The sequence below is a fragment of the Filicampus tigris genome, chromosome 12, assembly GCF_054856515.1.
Source record: "Filicampus tigris isolate MCC_2025a chromosome 12, RoL_Ftig_1.0, whole genome shotgun sequence".
Lineage (NCBI taxonomy): Eukaryota > Metazoa > Chordata > Actinopteri > Syngnathiformes > Syngnathidae > Filicampus > Filicampus tigris.
Window position 1 is genome coordinate 4,832,071 of NC_141228.1, and position 12,129 is coordinate 4,844,199.

General features: G+C 38.4%; 1 protein-coding gene across 3 annotated transcripts in view; it reads right to left on the minus strand.

Moving 5' to 3' along the window:
- lrp8 (low density lipoprotein receptor-related protein 8, apolipoprotein e receptor) overlaps window positions 1–12,129 on the minus strand; it is a 204,428-nt gene that overhangs the window by 76,317 nt on the left and 115,982 nt on the right. For all 3 annotated transcript variants that reach the window (XM_086046436.1, XM_086046437.1, XM_086046435.1), the window contains exons 5-6: window positions 8,632–9,006; window positions 210–332 (exon numbers count right to left, since the gene is read on the minus strand). In XM_086046436.1, the coding sequence (XP_085902562.1) occupies window positions 210–332; window positions 8,632–9,006 (498 nt within the window). The remainder of the gene's footprint in view (window positions 1–209; window positions 333–8,631; window positions 9,007–12,129) is intronic.

Sequence of the window (12,129 nt, forward strand, 5' to 3'; positions counted from 1 at the left end):
AAAATAACTATACTGCAACAGAATTAATATGATCATAGATGTAATCTAGAACGGTGAAGATTTAAAGGATGAGATTTTTCAAAAATATACAAGAACTGAGGGATGCTGCAGTAAAGCATTTCAGATGGAGAAAGCAACAGTCCGGTGAAGTCGTTGAATGTTATTCACTTGAAGTTAATTTAATAATGTCCGTTGGAAACGTTTCTTACCGTTTACACAACCAGCTTCATCACTGTAGTCTGGGCAGTCATGGACTTTATTACACTGTTTGGTGCCGTGGATACAGGAGCCATCACCACACTGGAACTCATCAGGTCGACATGTAAGCAGGGCTGAGGAACATAATCGAGCCAAGCGGGAAAGTTGAAATTTGTAACACATTTTGAGAGAAACAATTTCACAATTATTCTATCCCACTCTCACTGTGTACCACTAAGCCTTAGCTATTCCATTTACAATGGATGAATGGAATTCCACTATTGCTCTTGCAATATATGCATTGGTAGATATGTGTGTTTTACATGATGTGTTGCACTTGGGCAATTTTTTTATGTAAAGTAATTCAATTTCCAGCCCGTCTTTTGGGGAGGGGGGTTGCGTGTGTGTGCATGAGAGACATTATTGAAAGTGTTGGCATTTGACTGGGAATGCTCCAACAGCAAAGGCTGTAAATTCATTATCTCTTTGACTGGTTGTGTAATTAGTAGAACAAAACTGAAGCTACAAACTGCTAGTACTGAATATCACACCTAAAAGTGAAAATACCATAGCTATAAGAATCAGAGCTGCTCCTCTGAATTAGTTTATCAGTCTGGGGCTTAAAATGAACCTTTTATATACAGAGAAGAGACATGTAAGGCATGGCGGAGAGGAAGGGAAGTGTGGTGTGTTATTTTTTACCCATCGATAGAGTTAGTGCAAGGTGCCGATTGTGTGATAAACATCTATCTAGGTACAAACTATTACCTTTGCCAGTGTAGTGATATGGACACTGCCTTTCTTGTGTCTGTTCCTGAGTCCTTAAATATTAGGACCATAATCTAATTTTAACATGTCTCACACACACAGGTAAAAAGAATAATAGTAGTTGATGCAATATTTACAGTAGCCTATGTGTTGAATATGCATGTATTTTCAGGCGTCTTAAAGCTTTTTACAGACAGCTTTAAAAAGAAATTTAAAAAATATATATGTGGATAAGTAGGGGCCACGGTAGTCGACTGGTTAGCGCGTTTGCCTCACAGTTCAGAGGTCGTGGGTCCGATCCCGGCTCCGGCCTCCCTGTGTGGCATTTGCATGCCCTCCCCGTGCCTGCCTGGGTTTTCTACGGGTACTCCGGTTTCCTTCCACATTCCCAAAACATGCGTAGTAAGTTGATTGGACACTCTAAATTGCCCCTAGGTGTGATGGTAAGTGTGTGTGATTGTTTGTCTCTGTGTACCCTGTGATTGGCTGGCAACCAATTCAGGGTGTCCCCCGCCTACTGCCCGAAGACAGCTGGGATAGGCTCCAGCACGCCCGCGACCCTTGTGAGGACAAGCGGTATGGATGGATGTGGATAAGTAGATAGAAAAACTTTCTACAGAAGGAATTTGTGTCTAAAATATGAGATATACAATTATGTGGATTTTACATGACATTTTCCACCGAAAAGAGAATACCGTACTTTCCTGTTTTGATATTAGGCTTCATCTGTAACATGTTTTCTTACATTTAGATGATGATTTTCACATTTTCTTGATTACAATACTGTCTATCACAAACTAGGAATGTGCGAATGTGCATTATTTTGTCCACATTTATTTATGATTTAATCCGTTTTTCTATTTATTTAGTTTATATATTTTTTTTATTATTTATATATTTATATATTTAGTTTATTTTATGTTAGGTTTATTATGTATTGCACACCATATGCACAAAATAATGCGTTATAAATTTGTTATGTGAATTACCTGCGTAACATTAATATGACTGAAAAAAAGGCCAAGAAAAAGGTATCCTATCAGTATTGATTATATTGCAAGAAAAAGTATCGGTATCGTATCAAATCTGTAAAGTGTGGTATCGCCCATCCCTTGTTTGGACATCCCCAGTGTATGAAACAAGGTCCCTAAAGGCATGCTTAGATGAGTTTGATGTGGAAGAACTTGGTCAGAAACCAGAAAGTATTCCCAGAAGAGTAAAAGCTTATGCAGCTGCAGAGGTTGACACAACTCCTTATTTTCCTTTCGATGTAATTCTTATGTCAATTTAGTGTACATTCTAAAATCGTAACATTAAGACATTTCAGATTCTCACAACCAACCCAATGTAGTAGTGAAGTTATTCAATTTCACTAGCTGAGATTAAGATGAAAATCCTATTTCATGGACAAAAATGGAGAATTCAGCTGACTGTGCAAATGGCCTGAAAGGATCAGCATATGAGATCTCTTTCATCTAATATTGACCACAATGGCAGTGCTCAGACATTGTAGGCTACTGCATTTTTTTGCCTCTCTACAAATGAGACATTATAGGAACCCCCAAAATTATTAACTCTTGCTCATGTGTTCCTCATCCTACCTTTCTCCCAGTCATTACCCACATTCTGGATTTTGCCAACTCTGAAACTCACAGGTTTAGAACAGACAGATTTCTGCTTTTATGTCTTGAAATACATCTTTGCTGAAAAGGAGACAGTGTTTCCTTTCTGCTTATTTGCTTCAGTTGTAATGGCCAGATTTCTTAATATTTTAGTATTTCAACATATTTATCGAGAGGCTGGATTGTAATGATAAGTCCCAACCACTACAACAGATATGCAATAAACCTGGGCAATCACTAATTGCTCTAAATTCCGTTAGGGCTGCAGCTATTAATTATTTTGGTATATCCTACCGAAAATTAAATTGAATAATCGGGTATTTCCTTGAAGAAAATGTTATTTATTTATTTATTTTTGCTTGGTTAAAGTGCAATTATAAATACGGAACACAAAAACATACATTTCCATTTAATAATGAAGGACGGACTGGTTTTCATTTTTAGATAATCAACATTTGATACTGCAATTTAAACTGTGCATAGCAGCAAAATATTTTCCTCTCTAGAAACAGTAAGATTTTAGACAAATCTCTCCCTAGAGATTTTGGGTCTATGAGACTAAGTGACTTCAGAACCCCAGTAGTGATTTTGCCGGCTAAAATAACACACTTGAGTAAGCCTGGTTTGTTACAAGACGATGAGTAGGAAGGGCAAACTGTCAGGCTGTCAGCATCAAAGTCTGCAAAGTCATTTACGTCTGATAAACTGCCTTTGAAAAGTAAAGACGGCTCTCGCCGGATTATATGGGCCACTTGAGTGCTGCTAACTGCTAACACGGTTGCTGCTAAATGCTGGCAACAGGCACGGTACAATACAGTGTCAGTGTAATTAAGTCATTTTTTTCAGCGCCTTGATTAGCGATGGACCGTTGTATTGTTGCTATTGGTGGCAACAGTTTGTGATGGCAAACCGTTACGCTGCGACACGCTGCTGCTGCAAAAAAAAATAAAAATAAAAGAATTCCAAGGCATTGATGTCTATTCAGGGGTGCACATAATTTTTTTCATGTGGTACTCGCAAGAGTACCAGGAGACTGTCTTTGTTACTCGCAAGTGGTCCAAAGGATCAGATAAGTCACGGTTCGGATCGGTCATGGATTTCGAGTCACGGGTCGGATCGGTTTTTATATGAGCAAAAAAAAAAAAAGAAGAAGCCAAATAGAACTTTGTCTTCATTTATTTTATAAAAAGCTTTTGTCCATAAAAAAAAAAAAAAAAAATCAACTCCTAATGTCTAATATGGCCGTTTAGGATTTAAGAACACAATTTAACGCAATTTTTGTAAGTGGTACAGTGTGTATTTCAAGGTATCCTGCCAGACATTTTGAGCTGAATGTTCTCTTACAATTACTAGGCAAACATGTTGTTATAAATTAAATGAACTCAAAGTTTTATTTTCATTTTTTTTTTCATAATGAAAAAGACTTGAAGTGCAATTTAAGGCACCTTTTTTTAAAACATGAACAGCACATTACAAAGTAATCTAGGTCTACAATAGGGAAAAAGAAATTTAAAAAAAAGTAAGCCAGAGCAGCTGTTGAACTACCAGCTAATGATAACAGCTGCTAGCCACTAACGCCGGAGACTTGTGTCGTATCATATGACAGCGTAATTAACCAGCGGTTTGTTCATGTCCTAAATTAGCAACTGAATATGATTTCGAGACAGCGTGTGTTGGTGTTGGTGGCAAGTGTTAAAACTGTCCATACGTCGAAAACGGAAGTCAATTTCAACTTCAAAGTAAAAGTTCACTATGGCTATTGCATTGGCACTAATGACTTAATGTATTAATTGGTAAGCTTTATTTTGAAGTTAGTGATCTTGAGGGTATTCAACTTCCTCTACTGAATGTGAACTAATCACGTTGCCTTATTGTGAACGAGCAGTTTTTTTCACCAACCATTCTGCGGATCGTGCCGATCCTGAACCGATGCTTGATCCTTACCAATCAAAGATTGATTCGTTCCACTGCACCACTAGTGTTTTCTTTGTTTTTACCACTAGTGTGTACAGTTACACCAATGCGCGTTGTGACGCAAATGACTGTACGCATCAGTGATTTCTGTTGGGCATGTGTATCTGCGTACCAGTTATGTGCACCCCTGCATATATGATTTGGTAAGATAAGGTTTATTTTGAAGTTGGCCTTCTTACTGCGTTGACGGCGTGTTACTGTCATGCACAGCATGAACAATTGTTACTGCAGTTAACTTGACTCAATAAACAAAGCACAAGCAAATAAATAAGCGGTTATTTGAGGAAAAAAGGAATGCCTCATGCATTTTTTTGAACCGAGCTACTCGAGGACTCGTTTCAGCCCTGAATTCCGTACCCAAGGAGGATCTGAGCCCACATAATTAAGCACAATACCAAAATGTATAATAATTCTAAAATCACGATTGCAATCAGCACGTTTTGATTAATTAACACAAAAGTCTTACTTCTTTTCACATTTTTTTTTCCTCCAATGGAAATTCTATTATATCCTTCATGCATTTCACATTCACGCGACATGAAATAATACAGAACAGAGACCGAGGAACTACCCATGTGACTAAGGGAACAAAGCAAATGAAATTATTCTCACGAATCTCATTTGCTTTGAAGAGTCGAGTTCTGATGGCTCTGATGTTAATTTTTAGTGCAATTTTTTTTTTTATTATAAAGTGAGTACAAAACATTTGTTCCTGCGCAGAAAATAAACAGCACAAAAAGAAAGGTCATTTGTGTTTGGTAGGTTATTTCTTTGTTGTAACAATGCTTCTCGGCAATAAATAATTAACCTCTGAAAAGCCTGTTTATTTCGCTTTTCAATGGTGCCACATTTGTTAGGAAGTGTGCATTTGTGGGATAAGAGCAGCGGTAAGTGGGTTTGGATTCATGAAAAATTTGCTAAATCCACTCAGCCATTATAAAACAGCTTATTTTGCTGTTGCCATATCCGTAAAAGACTACTAGAATAGCTGAACTTTTTTTTTTTTTTGTACTTTTTTTTTGGTGATGGGGGGGTTCCCACTTAACCTGAGGTTGAATGTGATTGGCAAATTTTGAACACAGTTGCATCCCCAGCTTGCAAGCACATTATCTCACTTTATTTTTGACTTCCCCCCTCTAAAATATTTAATTATTTCAATTGAGTTTTACGGATTGTAGGACAAATTAATGGTGGGTTTGAAAAAAATTATCTTGGTCTCTTTTTTTATTAAAAAATATATTTTTGTCTAATTATTATTATTATTATTGCAATTAAGAAATGGCATTTGTGTGCAGACTTTTAATTTCCACTGTATTATGCGTTTTTAAAACACACAATGAATTACAGCATTACTGTAATACCGTGCAATACTCAACATTCCCCACTACTGTTAGTCTAGTTTTATTTTTATCCAATGCTGTCCCTTACATTTCACTACAGCACTGCAGCACTGTCACTTACTTAGAGTATTCTTCCTCTGTACTAGGTACAGGCTAAAATGAGTGTTCCTCATACTTTTTATGTAGATGTATATACATGTGTATATACATGTGTATATACATGTGTACATACACATGTTACTGCATATATTTACATAGGTTTGATCCTGAATGTTTGCCATCAATGTTATACATTAATGGCTACATTATGACCTATATCTTTGCTGCTGTAGCAATGAAAATTTCCCAACTGTGGGATCAATAAAGGCATTCTTATCTTCTTATCTTATCTTATTTTACGTAAAATGCACTTGTCACACTCTGGTTGAAATATTTTGGTTTTGGCGAGCGATTCCGTCTCACACATTTACTGAGTACAGCTTCCAACCATGGACGACCAAGGTGGAGCGAGGGCAGTGCAACAAAGCGAGAGTTACTGACTGTTGCCACCTTAGTAACTTTTTCATTAAAGTGGAATAAAAATCAAGGTGTTTTTCCAAACTCTTCTTGCAGGCATGCTTTAAAAAACGCTTCAAACAGCAGTTATTGTGGTGCTTCTTTGGCCTACCTAACTGCCAAGTGATATGCGGAGAAGCTCCATCTGCGGCCTTTTATTTATTTAAATTAGCTGAACTGCTGAAGGACAATTCACAAAACTGAGAAAGGCTTTCTCACAGACATATTTTTAATAATAGGCATCTAATGAAAGATTTACATGGTTGTTTCATTTAAACGCTTCATGGTTGGGCGGGAATTCCAAAGACCCTAATATACAAGCGATTCAAAAGACACTTTTACATATGACCACTTTAAGTGAAGGAGGCATTTCAAGTAGGAGATAAAACACTGAGGAATCTGTTTAATGACTAGATTTTCAACATGGTCGTGCCAGATGGGGGTATGTATTGTACAAAGCCTCTTTTGATTGTGCAATTAGAGTGCCATGTGTATGCCAGCAACTGAGTGAAAACAGCTATGTTTGCCACATCTGTTTCATGTGACACTTGGACATTTGTACAGTCCCTGAACCAGCCTTCGTCTTTGGAAAATGTGTCTTGTGAAAAAGCGTGTGGCTGTGTAGCGTGCGTGCATCTTTCACGATGCAAGCGTGAGTCTGCTGTCATGTCCCTGTGTGGTGTGAAGAGCAGACCAGATGGGCTTTGTGCTTCATGGAGGACCTTCACCTCCCACACATGCACATGCAACAAACACACAGTCACACAAGTACTACCAGCTTCTCCTGCTTTTGCAGATCCCACAGTTGCATGGCAACCCATGCTTGGATCATTATGACAAAGTTAGTATTGATCATCCTTCAGTCATTTCGAAATTCATTCATTTTTTTCCAATTAAAGGATACAATATGTACTGTAATCATTTAGAAATTCAGCACCAATGAAAACATGATCTGTAGTGACTATGATTATGCATTCACCAGTCTCAACAGTCGGTACAACTGAGATACTTGTGTGAATGCTGAATTTTGCTCATTACTATTTTTCTTAACCCGTTAAGGCCGAGAGTACCAAACCGCGTTTCTACCACTAAAGCCAAGAGGGCTGTTGCGTCTTTCTACCCTTAAAGCCGGGAGAGCGTTATGTTATTTTCTTTTTTTAATCTAATTCTCGGTCTCTTAGCCCATGGAATGCATCAGAATATACAGTACAGGCGACGGACCATTCGGAGGATGTCACAGATTTTTTTCGAGCATAATGGCAGATGCGCAGACGATCGCGGGCGCTCTGAAATAAGTGAAGGCAGTGATATAGACGACGTGCTTGTGGGCTTCGAACCAGCGGAACCAGTCGAACGTGGTATTTGATTAAGACATATGTTTGTAGACAATGATGATATTGACGGCTTTGTAACAGAATAGAGGATGGTCATTTCCATTAGATTTTTTTAAAAAATTAAAAATAGCGCTTCTCTTGTACTAACACATTATTTTTACATCTTCGATTGAAACTGTAAATGATACTAAACTCGGGCCTGTGTGAAAGCCATGTCTAAGCTCTCAAATTCTTTTGGAATAATGTTTCTACCTGCTATAGGGGGATGAGATATCAATTATTTTGTAGGTGGGAGAACATCAGGTTTAGCAGGTGATTCTATAGTCGCCCATAGGTTTTGTGGAGGTGTTGAGCCAGGCGCTTTAGGCCTTGGTGGGTTAATCATACATCTTATCATCACTCTTTGCTCAATAATTTGAATTTAACGACAACATTTAGATCTCATTCAAGGAGATGAAAGCTGAAATTGTGGATTGAAAACCAACGGTGGAATTGGCAGAAATATAGCACTTATAAAAGTAACCAATCAGATTAATCTAATGTCATCCCATTTGCAATGCAATGCATGGGGCCGTGAGCCGAAGCGCTATATGCATATAACCAGTGCTGGACTCATCAATTCATTCCTTTGCAATTGTAGCAGACTTCTGAGTCTGAGACTTCTATTTTCAGCTCCCTTAGAAAATAAGGAAACTACACTCTAAAATGATCAAAACACACTGCAGTTCTATGCCAAATCAACTAAATGGAAAATAAACAATCATTGCTTAAGTCTAACTAATGATGTGTCTAGTGAGTGGACCTACTTGTCAATGAATTGATGAATGACAGATTACTTACGACAGTTTGCCTCATCGGATTTGTCCTTGCAGTCGGCATCTCCGTCACATTTCCAGTTTAGGCGGACACACTCTCCACTCCCGCACTGGAACTCATTCACGATGCAACGTGGTTTCTGGGGCTCAGTCCTCCTACTGCAGCGCTCCATAGATTCGTCTGACTTATCTTTACAGTCAGGATCCCCGTCACAGCTCCACAGTGCCGGAATGCACTCAGAGTCATTGCAGCGGAACTCGTGCTGGCCGCAGGTGGGATTTGAACACTTCTCCTCATCGCTGGCATCGCCACAGTCGTCGTCGCCGTCACAGACGAAGGTGGGTGCTATACACTTCCCATTACGGCACTGAAAATCCTTGGACGGGCAGGCGTTGGCATCTACGGGTAACGTGAAGCATGCAGGTAGTGATTATTACATCCAGTAATGTTATACATGAATATGAGGTGCAAATCAACTAAAATCGGTCACTTATTTTTTAACTACACTTCAAAGACAGTCAATGACGTCTGGGAGATTGTAGAAGAATTTGATATCCCTGACCTAAACCCCATCAAAAACCTTTGGGGCTACAGAGAACACAGATTCTCGAATCTTGTCCACGCTTTGACCCCAAATGTGGTCATATTGGATCAAATTTCTCATAGAAACAAAAGGGAGACAAACGTCCTTGAGGTGCAATGGACATGTGTTCCAAGACTTTTGAGCATAAAATATCTCTCAAGATTTCTTTTTTGCAAACTCATTCTCACTCATTCTCCTCTTAAAGCATGTGGGAGTCGATAAGAGAAAATATGAAGGGATATATAGTTAATTTATCAGAGCATACATTAGAAGTGATGGGGGGGGGGGGTCAGAATTTAATGAGTATAACGCTTCCTTTCTATCTTTGAGGATAATTGTAGTTAATGAGCAAGGGGACATTTTTTAAACTTTCTCTTTCCTCTCAGTCTTTGGGTTTCAGGGGGAACTCAAAGAACAACTGTGGCCAAAATGTGTGTACAACATCAAATATTTAGTTTAAACACATGGTCAAAACAAAACAACAGAAAACTCAGGTGCAATGCTCCAACTGTCATTAATCATTAACATGAATACACATCAAATGAATGTAACTATGAAAAACATATTGCACACAGTTTGTTGATATGATACATCTGTCGTACTAATATTAACATTGAACTGCTTCTCTGATATCCTTTTTGTATTTGTTTTAGTTTTTTTGTGAAATGCATCTACATTTTCACATGACCATTCTTTTCTTCAACACATCAACTTAATTCTTGAACTTTATTTTGTAATATGTTGCAATTCCAATTACATGTATGTATCCTGTCCAAAATGCAATTAAATTAAATACATGTTTGCAACAGTGACCAATACATGCACTCTGCTTCTCTTCACCTAGTGTGCCAAAGGGACTCATTATGATAATGGCCATCGAATTTGCTGTTAGTGAGCCTCAGCATATTTGCGTTATGCCATTTGCAAATTCACCTACTTACTGATTTTTTTTTTCAAACTAATCCTCTGTTATTGGCAGAAAAAAAATGCCTTCTGTTACATTTGCGATTGGACAGGCGAGCTGGCGGGAGAGGATGACGAGCATAGTGGCGTCTATGTCAAACTAGGACTAAACACTGCATCAAAACCAGTGGAATGTGTAACAATAGCTCAGCGGAACATCGCTCAACCTATCCACAACCGTCGGTTCGTATTGTCACCCCTTGATCCAACGATTTTGAAACACAGTACTTTTGATGTTTGCCATATGTTGATTATAACACTTTTGTGACAAGCAGTTGCTCGTGTGTTCCTGTGATTAAAACAACCTAAATTTAAAACTCTGATACCAGCCTCCAGGCACAGGTTGCTCCTTGACAATAAAACTGATTATCACAACCATTTTCCACCTCTGTGGAGTTATATAAATATTCCACTTTGATAGAGCAAATAAGTTACAAAAGCTTTTGTTTTAGGGCAGAGAAAAGTTCATTTTTTGTTGTGATGAATTTGAAAAGTTTAACTTTAAAAGCAATTTAAAAAAATATATGCGGCGAAGCTCAACTTCAAAATGAAAGCCCAATCAATAATAACATGGACATAAACACTGTTATTTTAGTGATCTTGAAGAGCCTACAAGGTTCAGCAAGCTCTTATCACATACACTACTATGAGTCCCGACACCAGAACCCTTTCACTCTGCATCAGCTACTGCAGAACAAAAACTGTCCTTGAAGCGAGCGTGTACGGGGGAGCACTAGAAAAGGCACATGCAGGTTGAGCCACTTAGTGCTGTTGAGTAGAACAAGCATCCTCTACCAAAAATTACCTCCGACAGCAAGCATGTGGATTCAGCAGATTAAAAGAACAGTCAAGATACTGTAAGTGATCAGACGGCAATGGAGAATGGATTAGTTAAAAATGGATTGGTGTGCTTTATGAAATTGTGAAGGGCAGGCATTACTGAAAGTAAGTCATGTAGGATGCCTGAAATGTCCTAAATTCTATCTACCTATCAATCCCTCTAACAAATGTTGTTCAAAGTAGATAAACACAGGCAACATGATTTGCATTTTGAAAGATTCACCTTTTGGTAATTATTCAACAAATCTGTGAATTATCACTAAAAATGTCATCTCTTAGCTTTGTTTAAATGAACTGGGGCTGACTTTGGGGAACTTTGAATTCCTTCAAATACCCCGGTTCCTCAGGCCGAAACCTTTTCCAATATGGAGGTTATAGAAGTTTCTATACATCCCATCCCATGTTGACTGAGCAGTGGCGAGCTATGAATCAGGGGAATAAGGCTAAACTCATTAACCTTTCTTTCAAGGACAATTCACTCGTGCACGGGCTTATACTGTATATTTAGCAGGTGCGTGTGGGACACACACATTTAAAAGGAGAAAATCTCTGCCAAACCACACTTGAACAGAGACAGGTAAACATGAAAATGTTAATCAAACTATATTAGTAGTCAGATACGCATCCAAGCACATGTGGTTTCATGTTTTTAGAGCATGAAATTCATCAAACCTAGCTTAACATGTTGTTAAATGAGCCATGTACCGGTAGTGTGTTTTCTTTCGGTTATCATCTGCGCTTGCAGAAAAGCAAACAAACAGATGAGGTCCACCACAAAAGCCGTTTGATTGCGCACAATACACCTAGCAAAATAAGACGTGAAAACAAAATGTGCAGCACCTGGGGTTATTTTAGTGGCTTAATGACCCGTGCACTAGACTAGACAAGCATTACTTTAATCTATTTGATTAAATAATTATGCCTTTTCTTGCATAGAAGTGCATCCATACAGGGAAGGAATCAACAGCCTATTTCCAGATGAATGGATGTGTGGCAACTTCAGTGCTACACTTGCTTTTCACACAAAGGGGCTGGACATTCCACCTCTAATGCTACCCCGGAGGATGGCAAATTTGTGGTGAGAAAAAAACAACACATAACTGCGGAAAAAAATATGTCGATAGCCAGTATGCAGT